This window comes from Pseudophryne corroboree, chromosome 9 (assembly GCF_028390025.1).
Source record: "Pseudophryne corroboree isolate aPseCor3 chromosome 9, aPseCor3.hap2, whole genome shotgun sequence".
Lineage (NCBI taxonomy): Eukaryota > Metazoa > Chordata > Amphibia > Anura > Myobatrachidae > Pseudophryne > Pseudophryne corroboree.
Genome location: NC_086452.1, coordinates 396,218,619 through 396,234,061, shown reverse-complemented (window position 1 = coordinate 396,234,061; position 15,443 = coordinate 396,218,619). Strand labels below are relative to the sequence as shown.

At 48.4% G+C, this 15,443-nt stretch overlaps 1 protein-coding gene across 1 annotated transcript in view; it reads left to right on the top strand.

Moving 5' to 3' along the window:
• Positions 1-15,443, top strand: part of DNAH12 (dynein axonemal heavy chain 12) — a 320,238-nt gene that overhangs the window by 115,783 nt on the left and 189,012 nt on the right. Inside the window, exon 21 of the mRNA XM_063940858.1 lies at positions 15,308-15,429. Coding sequence (XP_063796928.1) covers positions 15,308-15,429 — 122 coding nt within the window. The remainder of the gene's footprint in view (positions 1-15,307; positions 15,430-15,443) is intronic.

The window sequence follows — 15,443 nt, the reverse complement described above, 5'->3', positions numbered from 1 at the left end:
AGGTTTTTTATTTTCAGGGAGATCTGCTGGCATCAGACTCCCTGGTTCGTGGGACTGAGGGGGTAAAGTAGGAACCAACTTCCCAAAGAGTTTCATGGCTCTGCTTCTGGCTGACAGGACACCATTAGCTCTTGAAGGGAACTGAACGCTAGCTGTGCCTAGATGCTCACTCCCGCAGCACGCCGTCACCCCCCTGACAGAGCCAGAAGACAGGTGAGTGTTAGAAGACAGATCTTCAATCAAGAAAGTGACGGCTAAAGGTACCGCGTGGCTGGCGGGAGCGCAGCACGCCATATTGCCCACACATACACACAGAGCCGTCTTAACAGCAGTGTAGGCCCCTGGGCACAGCAATGCACTGGGGCCCCTACCCATCCTCCAGCGGTAGGGGTGGGGGTGCTATCAGCGGCAGCTTTGATGTTCCGCGGGCGGTAGGAGGTGTCATATCTTCCGCTCAGCATGTAGGACCTGGAGAAATAATTTCTGCTAATTACTCCTTTACTGCACATATGGGGCAGGAAGGAGAGCACTAAACTGTAGAAGGGGGCATTGGGCTGAATGAAGGGGACCTGGTACATGACTTTCAGGGTGGTAGGGGATGTTTAATATGTACAGTAGGGGAGAGGTCGATAGTGGAGTGGGCTTAATATTCATAATGTTCTGGTGGGAGAGCAGCTTGCTTTACTGCAGATATCTCCAGTTCCTGGAAATATATTTCTTAGCTTTAATGGGATAACATAACAAACTAGAGAGTCCCACCTTTCAGGAGGTACTGGGGACTTGGGGATCAGAGTGCAGGAGCCACAGCAGTCCACCAACAAACATATAAAACTGCATACCAAGCGTGTGGAGCTGGAGCAGGGACCAGCTGCTGGAAGGCTGATATCTCTGGTTCTGGGCATAGTAGAGACAAGCTGCCAGTGCTCACCAAAAGGGGAGAGTCCCAGCTTTTGGAGTATACCCTCAGAAAATCTCGAAGTCAGACAGAACCTGAGATATCTGTCTGGGAAGAACAATTAACTGGCTTGGACAGGGACCACTGCTTTGAAGTCGGATATCTCCGGTTCCCCAGGGCCGATTTTCAAAAATCTGGTATCCCTGGAAAGAGGGGACTCTCAGCTATCAGCCTAGGGCCCTTTTACTCCTGGGGCCCTTGGGCAAGAGCCCATTGAGCCCATACGAAAAGACGGCCCTGCATACACAGGCACTGCAGGGTGCTGGGCGCGGAGGGGGGGCGCCCTGGGCAGCATGAAACCTATGGAAACTGGCATAAATAAGGGGCATAAGTTGCTGAGGCACAGTCCTACCCCCACCAGTATAAAAAATTACCTCATAAAAGCTGAGGAGAAACACACCATTGAAGAGTGGAGCTTCCTCCTCAGTCAGCCAGCACACTGCTCAGCGCCATTTTCTCTCTCTCCTCAGGCTGCAGAGACAAGGCTGGTCCTCCTCCACTACTGAACAAGTATCAGGGTGCAAAACAGGGGGGGCCACAGTGAATTTGGTGCTATATAATTGTGTGATTAACATTATAAAAGTGCTGCATGTCAGTGGGCATTTTGTGTTCACAGACATTGTGGTGTTACTGGTGCTGGGTTGTGAACTGGCAAATCCCATCTGTGTCCCTCTGACAGATTTTACTGTGGGTCTGTCCCCTATAAATCCCGGAGTGTCTGTGGTGTGATTCTGCACGTGTGTGACATGTCTGTGGCAGGGAACTCTGTGGAGACATGTTAGGGACACAGAGGTGTAATATGACACCAAGAGCCTGACTGGGTGAAAGGTCATATGATAGTGTGAATCCTATCAGTAAGAGGTTGGACTGAATCTCATACAGAAAATGAAAATAATCTGTTGAAGATGTGATTTTTAATAGTTCTACCTTTCATCCACAGGGACCTTTCTGGGTCACATACAAATTTGCACAAGTAGTACAAACTGATACTGACACGGACTCTGATTCCTGTGTCGACACTAGTGATTCCAGGGGAATAGGTCCTAAGTTAGCAAAAAAGCATTCAAAACATGTTTTAGCTATAAAGGAGGTGTTAGAAGTTACGAAGCCCCCTCTTTTACCACAAGGAGAGGGTTTACTTTAGTAAAGAAGTAATGTAATTTCTCTAACGTCCTAAGTGGATGCTGGGGACTCCGTCAGGACCATGGGGAATAGCGGCTTCGCAGGAGACAGGGCACAAAAATAAAGCTTTAGGATTAGGTGGTGTGTACTGGCTCCTCCCCCTATGACCCTCCTCCAAGCCTCAGTTAGGTTTTTGTGCCCGTCCGAGCAGGGTGCAATCTAGGTGGCTCTCTTAAAGAGCTGCTTAGAAAAAGTTTTTTATTTTTTTTATTTTCAGTGAGTCCTGCTGGCAACAGGCTCACTGCATCGAGGGACTTAGGGGAGAGAATTTCAACTCACCTGCGTGCAGGATGGATTGGATTCTTAGGCTACTGGACACCATTAGCTCCAGAGGGAGTCGGAACACAGGTCTCACCCTGGGGTTCGTCCCGGAGCCGCGCCGCCGACCCCCCTTACAGATGCTGAAGATTGAAGGTCCGGAAACAGGCGGCAGAAGGCTCTTCAGTCTTCATGAAGGTAGCGCACAGCACTGCAGCTGTGCGCCATTGTTGTCACACACTTCACACCAAGCGGTCACGGAGGGTGCAGGGCGCTGCTGGGGGCGCCCTGGGCAGCAATATTTTAATACCTTATGGCAAAAGAATACATCACATATAGCCATTAAGGCTATATGTATGTATTTAACCCATGCCAGTTATCTAAAACTACGGGAGGAAAGCCCGCCGAAATAGGGGGCGGGGCTTATTCTCCTCAGCACACAGCGCCATTTTCCTGCTCAGCTCCGCTGTGAGGAAGGCTCCCAGGACTCTCCCCTGCACTGCACTACAGAAACAGGGTAAAACAGAGAGGGGGGGCATTTTTTGGCGATATATTGGATATATTTAAGCTGCTATAAGGAACAACACTTATATAAGGTTGTTCCCATATATATTATAGCGCTTGGGTGTGTGCTGGCAAACTCTCCCTCTGTCTCCCCAAAGGGCTAGTGGGGTCCTGTCTTCGATAAGAGCATTCCCTGTGTTTCTGCTGTGTGTCGGTACGTGTGTGTCGACATGTATGAGGACGATGTTGGCGTGGAGGCAGAGCAATTGCCGATAATGGTGATGTCACCCCCCAGGGAGTCGACACCGGAATGGATGGCTTTGTTTATGGAATTACGTGATAATGTCAGCACATTACAAAAATCAGTTGACGACATGAGACGGCCGGCAAACCAGTTAGTACCTGCCCAGGCGTCTCAGACACCGTCAGGGGCTGTAAAGCGCCCTTTACCTCAGTCGGTCGACACAGACCCAGACACAGACACTGAATCTAGTGTCGACGGTGATGAAACAAACGTATTTTCAAGTAGGGCCACACGTTATATGATCACGGCAATGAAGGAGGCTTTGCATATCTCTGATGCTGCAAGTACCACAAAAAGGGGTATTATGTGGGGGGTGAAAAAACTACCTGTAGTTTTTCCTGAATCAGAGGAATTAAATGATGTATGTGATGAAGCGTGGGTTAACCCAGATAGAAAAATGCTAATTTCAAAAAAGTTATTAGCATTATACCCTTTCCCGCCAGAGGTTAGGGCGCGCTGGGAAACACCCCCTAGGGTGGATAAGGCGCTCACACGCTTATCAAAACAAGTGGCGTTACCGTCTCCTGATACGGCCGCCCTCAGGGATCCAGCGGATAGGAGACTGGAAACTACCCTAAAAAGTATATACACACATACTGGTGTTATACTGCGACCAGCCATCGCCTCAGCCTGGATGTGCAGTGCTGGGGTCGTCTGGTTGGATTCCCTGACTGAAAATATTGATACCCTTGATAGGGACAGTATTTTATTGACTATAGAGCAATTAAAGGATGCTTTCCTTTATATGCGAGATGCGCAGAGAGATATTTGCACTCTGGCATCGAGAGTAAATGCGATGTCCATATCTGCCAGAAGGAGTTTATGGACGCGACAGTGGTCAGGTGATGCGGATTCCAAACGACATATGGAAGTATTGCCGTATAAAGGGGAGGAATTATTTGGCGTCGGTCTATCGGATCTGGTGGCCACGGCAACTGCCGGAAAATCCACTTTTTTACCTCAGACCCCCTCCCAACAGAAAAAGACACCGGGGTAAATTTACTAACATTCGTAATTTCCGAAAAAAGGTCAAAGTTCAATCACGAATGACATCGAAAGTGTAAAACTGCAACTTTTTGAATTTATTACGACTAATTTACTAAGCTGCCGTATTCGGGTTTTTCTTTTCTTCCGATGTCGATGTCATTCGTGTTTTTTTTTTGTTTTTTACGGCAGTGATTAGCAAAACACTGCCGACTTTTTTTACAATTAATCTCGGCCGGATCTGTGTGATCCGTGCTGGGGTTCTTTTTTTTTTTTTTTTTAATTAAACACTGTAAAATCGTAAAAAAAAATTGCGTGGGGTCCCCCCTCCTAAGCATAACCAGCCTCGGGCTCTTTGAGCCGATCCTGGTTGCAAAAATATGGGGAAAAAAATTGACAGGGGTTCCCCCATATTTAAGCAACCAGCATCGGGCTCTGCGCCTGGTCCTGGTTCCAAAAATACGGGGGACAAAAAGAGTAGGGGTCCCCCGTATTTTTAAAACCAGCACCGGGCTCCACTAGCTGGACAGATAATGCCACAGCCGGGGGTCACTTTTATATAGTGCCCTGCGGCCGTGGCATCAAAAATCCAACTAGTCACCCCTGGCCGGGGTACCCTGGGGGAGTGGGGACCCCTTCAATCAAGGGGTCCCCCCCCCAGCCACCCAAGGGCCAGGGGTGAAGCCCGAGGCTGTCCCCCCACATCCAATGGGCTGCGGATGGGGGGGCTGATAGCCTTTGTTGTAAAAGAAAAGATATTGTTTTTAGTAGCAGTACTACAAGTCCCAGCAAGCCTCCCCGCATGCTGGTACTTGGAGAACCACAAGTACCAGCATGCGGCGGAAAAACTGGCCCGCTGGTACCTGTAGTACTACTACTAAAAAAATACCCAAAAAAAGACAAGACACACACACCGTGAAAGTATAATTTTATTACATACATACACACATACATACATACTTACCTTAAGTTCCCACGCAGGTCGGTCCTCTTCTCCAGTAGAATCCAAGGGGTACCTGTTGAAGAAATTATACTCACGAGATCCAGGGGTCCAGGCTCCTCGGGAAATCCAGGGGTAATCCACGTACTTGAAAAAAATAACAAAACGGTGTCCCGACCACGAACTGAAAGGGGACCCATGTTTGCACATGGGTCACCTTTCCACGAATGCCAGAAACCCACTTTGACTTCTGTCTAAGTGGGTTTCTTCAGCCAATCAGGGAGCGCCACGTTGTAGCACTCTCCTGATCAGCTGTGTGCTCCTGTCCTCACTGACAGGCAGCACACGGCAGTGTTACAATGTAGCGCCCGCCTATGCGCTCCATTGTAACCAATGCTGGGAACTTTCTGCCCTGCGGTTGACCTAAAGTGACGTCACCGCTGAGCAGAAAGTTCCCAGCATTGGTTACAATGGAGCGCATAGGCGCTACATTGTAACACTGCCGTGTGCTGCCTGTCAGTGAGGACAGGAGCACACAGCTGATCAGGAGAGTGCTACAACGTGGCGCTCCCTGATTGGCTGAAGAAACCCACTTAGACAGAAGTCAAAGTGGGTTTCTGGCATTCGTGGAAAGGTGACCCATGTGCAAACATGGGTCCCCTTTCAGTTCGTGGTCGGGACACCGTTTTGTTATTTTTTTCAAGTACGTGGATTACCCCTGGATTTCCTGAGGAGCCTGGACCCCTGGATCTCGTGAGTATAATTTCTTCAACAGGTACCCCTTGGATTCTACTGGAGAAGAGGACCGACCTGCGTGGGAACTTAAGGTAAGTATGTATGTATGTGTGTATGTATGTAATAAAATTATACTTTCACGGTGTGTGTGTCTTGTCTTTTTTTGGGTATTTTTTTAGTAGTAGTACTACAGGTACCAGCGGGCCAGTTTTTCCGCCGCATGCTGGTACTTGTGGTTCTCCAAGTACCAGCATGCGGGGGAGGCTTGCTGGGACTTGTAGTACTGCTACTAAAAACAATATCTTTTCTTTTACAACAAAGGCTATCAGCCCCCCCATCCGCAGCCCATTGGATGGGGGGGGACAGCCTCGGGCTTCACCCCTGGCCCTTGGGTGGCTGGGGGGGGGGGACCCCTTGATTGAAGGGGTCCCCACTCCCCCAGGGTACCCCGGCCAGGGGTGACTAGTTGGATTTTTGATGCCACGGCCGCAGGGCACTATATAAAAGTGACCCCCGGCTGTGGCATTATCTGTCCAGCTAGTGGAGCCCGGTGCTGGTTTTAAAAATACGGGGGACCCCTACTCTTTTTGTCCCCCGTATTTTTGGGACCAGGACCAGGCGCAGAGCCCGATGCTGGTTGCTTAAATATGGGGGAACCCCTGTCATTTTCCCCCCCATATTTTTGCAACCAGGATCGGCTCAAAGAGCCCGAGGCTGGTTATGCTTAGGAGGGGGGACCCCACGCAATTTTTTTTTGAAAAAATAAGCACTTTCCCACCCCTTCCCACTGATATACATGCACGGATCTCATGGATCCCTGCATGCCTATCTAATCACGGAAAAAAAAAGCAGGTCTGTTTTTTTTTTAGCACTTTTTTACGAGTTGTAATTTTTCACGGCAGTGTTTGTATTTTTTTTGCTTTGCACTTCTTAGTAAATGACCGAGATTCATACTTAAACAGCCGCGTTTTGACCGATGGTGTATTCATTCGTAATTTTTTACTTGGACTTGCAAAAAATTACGAATGCCCTCATCTCTGCCGTGATTAGTGCTTAGTAAATTACCGAGATGACACTTTGATGAAAAAACGGCATCTCGGTCAAAATCGGGAGCTTAGTAAATTTACCCCACCGTCTTTTCAGCCGCAGTCCTTTCGGTCCTATAAGAACAAGCGGACAAAAGGACAGTCATATCTGCCTCGGGGCAGAGGAAGGGGTAAGAGAGGGCAGCAAGCAGCCCCTGCCCAGGAACAGAAGCCCTCCCAGGGTTCTGCAAAGCCCTCAGCATGACGCTGGGGCCTTACAAGCGGACTCAGGAGCGGTGGGGGGTCGACTCAAGAATTTCAGCGCACAGTGGGCTTGCTCACAGGTGGACCCCTGGATTCTGCAGGTTTCTCAGGGTTACAGGTTGGAATTCGAGAAGTCTCCCCCTCGCCGGTTCCTAAAGTCTGCTTTGCCAACGTCTCCCTCAGACAGGGCGACGGTATTGGAAGCCATTCACAAGCTGTTTTCTCAGCAGGTGATAGTCAAGGTACCCCTCCTACAACAGGGAAAGGGGTATTACTCCACGCTATTTGTGGTACCGAAGCCGGACGGCTCGGTAAGACCTATTCTAAATCTGAAATCTTTGAACCTGTACATACAAAAATTCAAGTTCAAGATGGAGTCACTCAGAGCAGTGATAGCGAATCTGGAAGAAGGGGACTTTATGGTGTCCCTGGACATAAAGGATGCTTACCTGCATGTCCCAATTTGCCCTTCACATCAAGGGTACCTCAGGTTCGTGGTGCAAAACTGTCATTATCAGTTTCAGACGCTGCCGTTTGGATTGTCCACGGCACCTCGGGTCTTTACCAAGGTAATGGCCGAAATGATGATCCTTCTACGAAGAAGAGGCGTATTAATTATCCCTTACTTGGACGATCTCCTGATAAGGGCAAGGTCCAGAGAACAGCTGGAAGACGGAGTAGCACTAACCCAACTAGTGCTGCAACAACACGGGTGGATTCTGAATTTTCCAAAATCTCAGTTGACCCCGACGACACGTCTGCTGTTCCTGTGAATGATTCTGGACACGATTCAGAAAAAGGTGTTTCTTCCGGAGGAGAAAGCCAGGGAGTTATCCGAACTTGTCAGGAACCTCCTAAAACCAGGGACAGTGTCTGTGCATCAATGCACAAGAGTCCTGGGAAAGATGGTGGCTTCTTACGAAGCGATTCCATTCGGCAGATTCCACGCACGAACTTTTCAGTGGGATCTGCTGGACAAATGGTCCGGATCGCATCTGCAGATGCATCAGCGGATAACCTTATCGCCACGGACAAGGGTGTCTCTTCTGTGGTGGTTGCAGAGTGCTCATCTGTTAGAGGGCCGCAGATTCGGCATACAGGACTGGGTCCTGGTGACCACGGATGCCAGTCTGAGAGGCTGGGGAGCGGTCACACAGGGAAGAAACTTCCAGGGAGTATGGTCAAGCCTGGAGATGTCTCTTCACATAAATATACTGGAGCTAAGAGCGATTTACAATGCTCTAAGTCTGGCAAAACCCCTGCTTCAGGGTCAGCCGGTGTTGATCCAGTCGGACAACATCACGGCAGTCGCCCACGTAAACAGACAGGGCGGCACAAGAAGCAGGACAGCAATGGCAGAAGCTGCAAGGATTCTTCGCTGGGCGGAAGATCATGTGATAGCACTGTCAGCAGTATTCATTCCGGGAGTGGACAACTGGGAAGCAGACTTCCTCAGCAGACACGATCTACACCCGGGAGAGTGGGGACTTCATCCAGAAGTCTTCCACATGATTGTGAACCGTTGGGAAAAACCAATGGTGGATATGATGGCGTCCCGCCTCAACAAAAAACTGGACAGGTATTGCGCCAGGTCAAGAGATCCTCAGGCAATAGCTGTGGACGCTCTGGTAACACCGTGGGTGTTCCAGTCAGTGTATGTGTTCCCTCCTCTGCCTCTCATACCAAAAGTACTGAGAATTATACGGCAAAAGGGAGTAAGAACGATACTAGTGGCTCCGGATTGGCCAAGAAGAACTTGGTACCCGGAACTTCAGGAGATGCTCACGGAGTATCCGTGGCCTCTACCTCTAAGACGGGACCTGCTTCAGCAGGGACCGTGTCTATTCCAAGACTTACCGCGGTTGCGTTTGACGGCATGGCGGTTGAACGCCGAATTCTAAGGGAAAAAGGCATTCCGGAAGAGGTCATTCCTACACTGGTAAAAGCCAGGAAGGAGGTGACTGCACAACATTATCACCGCATTTGGAGAAAATATGTTGCGTGGTGTGAGGCCAGGAAGGCCCCCACGGAGGAATTTCAACTGGGTCGATTCCTACATTTCCTGCAAACAGGATTGTCTATGGGCCTCAAATTGGGGACCATTAAGGTTCAAATTTCGGCCCTGTCGATTTTCTTCCAGAAAGAATTGGCTTCAGTTCCTGAAGTCCAGACTTTTGTAAAAGGAGTACTACATATACAGCCCCCGGTTGTGCCCCCAGTGGCACCGTGGGATCTTAATGTAGTCTTGGATTTTCTCAAATCCCATTGGTTTGAGCCGCTCAAATCGGTGGAGTTGAAGTATCTTACATGGAAAGTAACCATGCTACTGGCCCTGGCTTCAGCCAGGAGAGTATCAGAATTGGCGGCCTTATCATATAAGAGCCCATATCTGATTTTCCATACGGACAGGGCAGAACTGCGGACGCGTCCTCATTTTCTGCCTAAGGTGGTGTCAGCGTTTCACCTGAACCAGCCTATTGTGGTGCCTGCGGCTACTAACGAGTTGGAGGATTCCAAGTTGTTGGACGTGGTCCGGGCATTGAAAATATATATTTCAAGAACGGCGGGAGTCAGAAAGTCTGACTCACTGTTTATATTGTATGCACCCAACAAGATGGGTGCTCCTGCTTCTAAGCAGACGATTGCTCGTTGGATTTGTAGCAAAATTCAACTTGCACATTCTGTGGCAGGCTTGCCACAACCTAAATCTGTCAAGGCCCATTCCACAAGGAAAGTGGGCTCATCCTGGGCGGCTGCCCGGGGAGTCTCGGCATTACAACTCTGCCGAGCTGCTACTTGGTCAGGGGCAAACACGTTTGCAAAATTCTACAAATTTGATACCCTGGCTGAGGAGGACCTTGAGTTCTCTCATTCGGTGCTGCAGAGTCATCCGCACTCTCCCGCCCGTTTGGGAGCTTTGGTATAATCCCCATGGTCCTGACGGAGTCCCCAGCATCCACTTAGGACGTTAGAGAAAATAAGAATTTACTTACCGATAATTCTATTTCTCGTAGTCCGTAGTGGATGCTGGGCGCCCATCCCAAGTGCGGATTGTCTGCAATACTTGTACATAGTTATTGTTACAAAAAAATCGGGTTGTTATTTGTTGTGAGCCGTCTGTTCAGAGGCTCCTACGTTTGTCATACTGTTAACTGGGTTCAGATCACAAGTTATACGGTGTGATTGGTGTGGCTGGTATGAGTCTTACCCGGGGTTCAATATCCTTCCTTATTGTGTACGCTCGTCCGGGCACAGTATCCTAACTGAGGCTTGGAGGAGGGTCATAGGGGGAGGAGCCAGTACACACCACCTAATCCTAAAGCTTTATTTTTGTGCCCTGTCTCCTGCGGAGCCGCTATTCCCCATGGTCCTGACGGAGTCCCCAGCATCCACTACGGACTACGAGAAATAGAATTATCGGTAAGTAAATTCTTATTTTTCCCTCCACCTCAGGTCTGATTTAACCTGAAAAGAAATTTCAGATTCCCAAAAGGAATTCAGGCAACTTACCTTTTTCCAAAAAAGGTGGGAGTCACCCCGCATTTTAGACACGGCGCTGTCATAAAAGAGAAAAGGTGTTTCTCCCTGCGCCTGGAATGGCTTCACTTAAGGAGCCGACAGACCGCAAGTGAGTGAGGTGATTTATTGATGTGGCCAATGTTACACAACTCAGGCCTACCATTGTCTGTGAGTGGGTGAGTAGTGCTATTGAAAAGTGGTCAGAAAACTTGTCATTAGACATTGACACAATAGATGGAGACGAGATACTCCTAACGTTAGGTCATATCAAAGACGCTGCTGCGTATTTACTAGAATCCATGAAATATTTTGGTTTCTTGGGATCAAGAACCGCTACCATGGCAGTATCAGCTCGGAGGGCGTTGTGGATTCGCCAGTGGAATGCTGATGTAGATTCCAAAATAAAATATGGAGGCTCTCCCGTATAAAGGTGAGGCCTTGTTTGGTGATGGGCTGGATGCATTAGTCTCGGCTGTTACCGCAGGTAAGTCGACATTCTTGCCTTATGCTCCTACACAGGCGAAAAAGACACATCACTCTCACATACAGTCCTTTCGGCCCAACAAATACAAAAAGGCCAAAGGTCTCTCCTTTTTTTGCAGGTAGGGTAAGGGGAAAAGGAAAGAAATCCGCAGCGTCTCCCGGATCGCAGGAGCAGAAGTCCACCTCTGCTTCTGCCAAATCTGCAGCATAACGCTGGGGATCCCTTGCGGGAGTCCGCTCGGGTGGGAGCACGTCTGAAACTTTTCAGCCAAATCTGGATTCAATCTGGCCTGGACCAATGGGTCTTACAAATAGTGTCCCATGGGTACAAACTAGAGTTTCAAGACGTCCCCCCGTGCCGATTTTTCAAATCGGCCTTGCCAGCTTCTCTTCCGGGAAGAGAGGCAGTAACAACGGCAATTCAAAAATTATGTCAGGATCAGGTCATTGTCGTGGTACTCTTGGCACATTAAGAAGAAGTTTTTTTTATTCAAGCCTCTTCGTAGTTCCGAAGCCAGACGGCTCAGTCAGACCGATTTTAAACCTGAAAAATATGAATCTCTACCTGAAAAGGTTCAAGTTCAAGATGGAATCTCTGAGGGTAGTGATTTCCAGTCTGGAAGAGGGGGACTTCATGGTGTCAGTAGACATAAAAGATGCTTACTTGCATGTTCCCATTTATCCTCCTCACCAAGCTTATCTGAGATTCGCAGTACAGGATTGCCATTACCAGTTTCAGACGTTGCCGTTCGGACTCTCCACGGCACCGAGGGTATTCACCAAGGTGATGGCGGAGATGATGGTCCTCCTTCGTTAAAAAGGAGTCAATATAATTCCTTATCTTGACGATCTCCTGATAAAAGTGAGATCCAGGGAACAGTTGGTGCAGAACATCGCACTCTCCCTGTCAATACTCCAACAACACGGTTGGATCATGAATTTTCCAAAGTCACAGTTGGAACCGATGACAAGATTGTCCTTTTTAGGGATGATTCTGGACACAGAAGTACGGAGAGTATTTCTTCCAGTGGAAAAGGCTCTGGAAATCCAGAAAATGGTCAAACATATATTGAAACCAACAAGCGTGTTGATCCATCAATGCATTCGGTTGTTGGGGAAAATGGTAGTGGCCTACGAGGCCATACAGTTTGGCCGATTTCATGTCAGAGTATTCAAGTATGACCTGTTGGACAAGTGGTCCGGATCCCACCTACACATGCACAGGAAAATAATCCTGTCCCCCAAAGCCAGGATTTCGCTCCTGTGGTGGCTACACAGTTCTCACCTACTAGAGGGACGCAGGTTTGGGATTCACGACTGGGTCCTAATAACCACGGATGCAAGTCTCCGAGGCTGGAGAGCTGTCACACAGGAGGAAAGCTTCCAAGGAATATGGTCAAGTCAGGAAGCCTGCCTTCACATAAACGTTCTGGAATTGAGAGCCATTTACAACGGCCTTCTACAAGCGGTACATCTTCTTCAAGATCCCGTGCAGATCCAGTCGGATAATGTAACAGCAGTCGCGTACATAAACAGGCAAGGCGGAACGAAAAGCAGAGCGGCAATGGCAGAGGTGACAAGGATTCTCCTCTGGGCAGAAAGACATGTTAGAGTTCTGTCAGCAATTTTCATTCCGGAAGTGGACAACTGGGAAGAAGACTTCCTCAGCAGACACGATCTCCATCCAGGAGAGTGGGGCCACCACCAAGAAGTCTTCGCATAGGTGACGAGTGTTTGGGGAGTTCCTCAAGTAGACATGATGGCATCTCGTCTAAACAAGAAGCTTCAGAGATATTGTTCCAGGTCGAGAGACCCTCAAGCAATAGCAGTGGATGCACTGGTGACCTAGTGGGTGTTTCGGTCGGTATATGTTTTCCCTCCACTGATTCCAAAAGTTCTCAAAATAATAAGAAGAACAAGAGTTTGAGCAATCTTCATTGCCCCAGATTGGCCAAGGAGGGCTTGGTATCCAGATCTTCAGGAGTTGCTCATAGAAGATCCTCGGCCTCTTCCTCCTCGAGAGGACCTACTACAGCAGGAGCCGTGTGTGTATCAAGACTTACCGCGGCTACGTTTGACGGCATGGCTGTTGAGCGTCAGATCCTAGCCCGAAAGGGTATTCCCAAGGAAGTCATCCCACTCTTATTCAGGCCAGGAAAGGAGTAACGTCTAAACATTACCACCGTATTTGGATAAAATATGTGTCTTGGTGTGAATCCAAGAAGGCTGCTACGGAAGAGTTTGAGTTGGGACGCTTTCTCCATTTTCTGCAGGCTGGTGTGGATGCGGGCCTTAGATTTGGGTCAATCAAAGTCCAGATTTCGGGCCTCCGATTGGGGTTAATCAAGGTCCAGATTTCGGCCTTGTCAGCATTCTTCCAAAAACAATTGGCCTCTCTTTCCAGAAGTTCAGACGTTCGTGAAAGGGGTTCTGCACATCCAGCCTCCATTTGGGCCTCCAGTGGCACCATGGGACCTTAATGTGGTGTTGCAGTTCCTTCAGTCGGGTTGGTTTGAGCCTCTACAAGAAATAGAGTTGAATTTTCTCACTTGGAAAGTTGTGATGCTTTTGGCGTTGGCATCCGCAAGGCGGGTGTCTAATTTGGGGGTCTTGTCCCACAAGAGCCCTTACCTGATCTTCCATGAAGATAGGGCAGAGTTGAGAACTCGTCAACATTTTCTTCCAAAGGTGGTTTCCTCTTTCCACATAAACCAACCTATTGTGGTGCCAGTTGCTACTCACACGTTTGCTGAGTCAAAGTCTCTAGATGTGGTTAGAGCTTTGAAGAGTTATGTCGCTAGAACAGCTCGAATACGGAAAACAGAGGTTTTGTTTGTCCTGTATGCTCCCAACAAGATTAGGTGTCCTGCTTCCAAGCAGACTATTGCGCACTGGATCAGAGGTACGATTCAGCAAACTCATTCTACGGCTGGATTGCCGTTACCGATGTCGGTGAAGGCCCATTCTACTAGGAAGGTGGGCTCCTCCTGGGCGGCTGCCCGGGGTGTCTCGGCATTACAACTTTGCTGAGCAGCTACTTGGTCAGGGTAAAACACATTTGCAAAATTCTACAAGTTTGTCACCTTAGCCGATAAGTTTGGTCAATCGGTGCTGCAGGGTCATCCGCACTCTCCCGCCCGTACTGGAGCTTTGGTATAGACCCCATGGTCTTGATGTCATCCCAAGCATCCTCTAGGACGTATGAGAAAATAGGATTTTGATAACCTACCGGTAAATCCTTTTCTCCTAGTCCATAGAGGATGCTGGGCGCCCGTCCCAGTGCGTACGTTACCTGCAGTTTAGGTATTACAGTTACACAAGTTGTGTTATCTTGGTTTCAGCATGTTGCTGCAATTAGTTCGTGCCTGTTGGCGTGTGTTATGTTGAATGCCATGTGTGCGGCATGGTTGAGGGTTTGAGTTGGTAGATATCTCACCACTAGTTAAGTAATTCCTTTCCTCGAAATGTCAGTCTCCCTGGGTACAGTTCCTACAACTGAGGTCTGGAGGAGGGGCATAGAGGGAGGAGCCAGTTCACACCCAATGAAAAGTCTTTAGAGTGCCCATGTCTCCTGCGGATCCTGTCTATACCCTATGGTCTTGATGTCATCCCCAGCATCCTCTACGGACTAGGAGAAAAGGATTTGCCGGTAGGTTATCAAAATCCTATTATTTCATATTATTACTTTACAACAATTGAGTGTACTGTACCAAAAATTTAAAATAACCATCATAATAAAGATTTAACAGTAAAAAACAATAGCAGAACAGCAGAGGCACAATGTCCAGTAGGACTTCTACTTCAGTATAAACTTTCTCCATGACTGCGCCCTTATTCTGAATATGATGTATCACCAATACCAGGATCCCGACAGCCAGATTTTTAGCTGCATCCCCTCTCCAATATCACCAATTGCAGAGGGCACGTCAGGGGTTCTCCACTGCCTTGTGTCTGTTCTCTGAATTTGGCAGTATTAATACCTGCAATTTGTCATTTAGAAAGATCTCTCTGTCTTGCACAGAAACAGCATATAGGAAAGGTGCCTTTTGCACCTGGGCATAACAAGAGCATTATGTACCACGCAATTGTTACCTCTACTAGATGTATTATTACATTATCAGCTACTGATTGCTGACAAACTTATTGTGTTGTAGGTCCTAAGTGCAACCTCCCTGACTGGGCTCCTGGAGAAGCTTCAGGACAGTAACGTACTTCTAGATAAGATCATGAAAGGACTAAATGCTTATCTGGAAAAGAAAAGGCTTTTCTTCCCACGGTACGGATCTCATG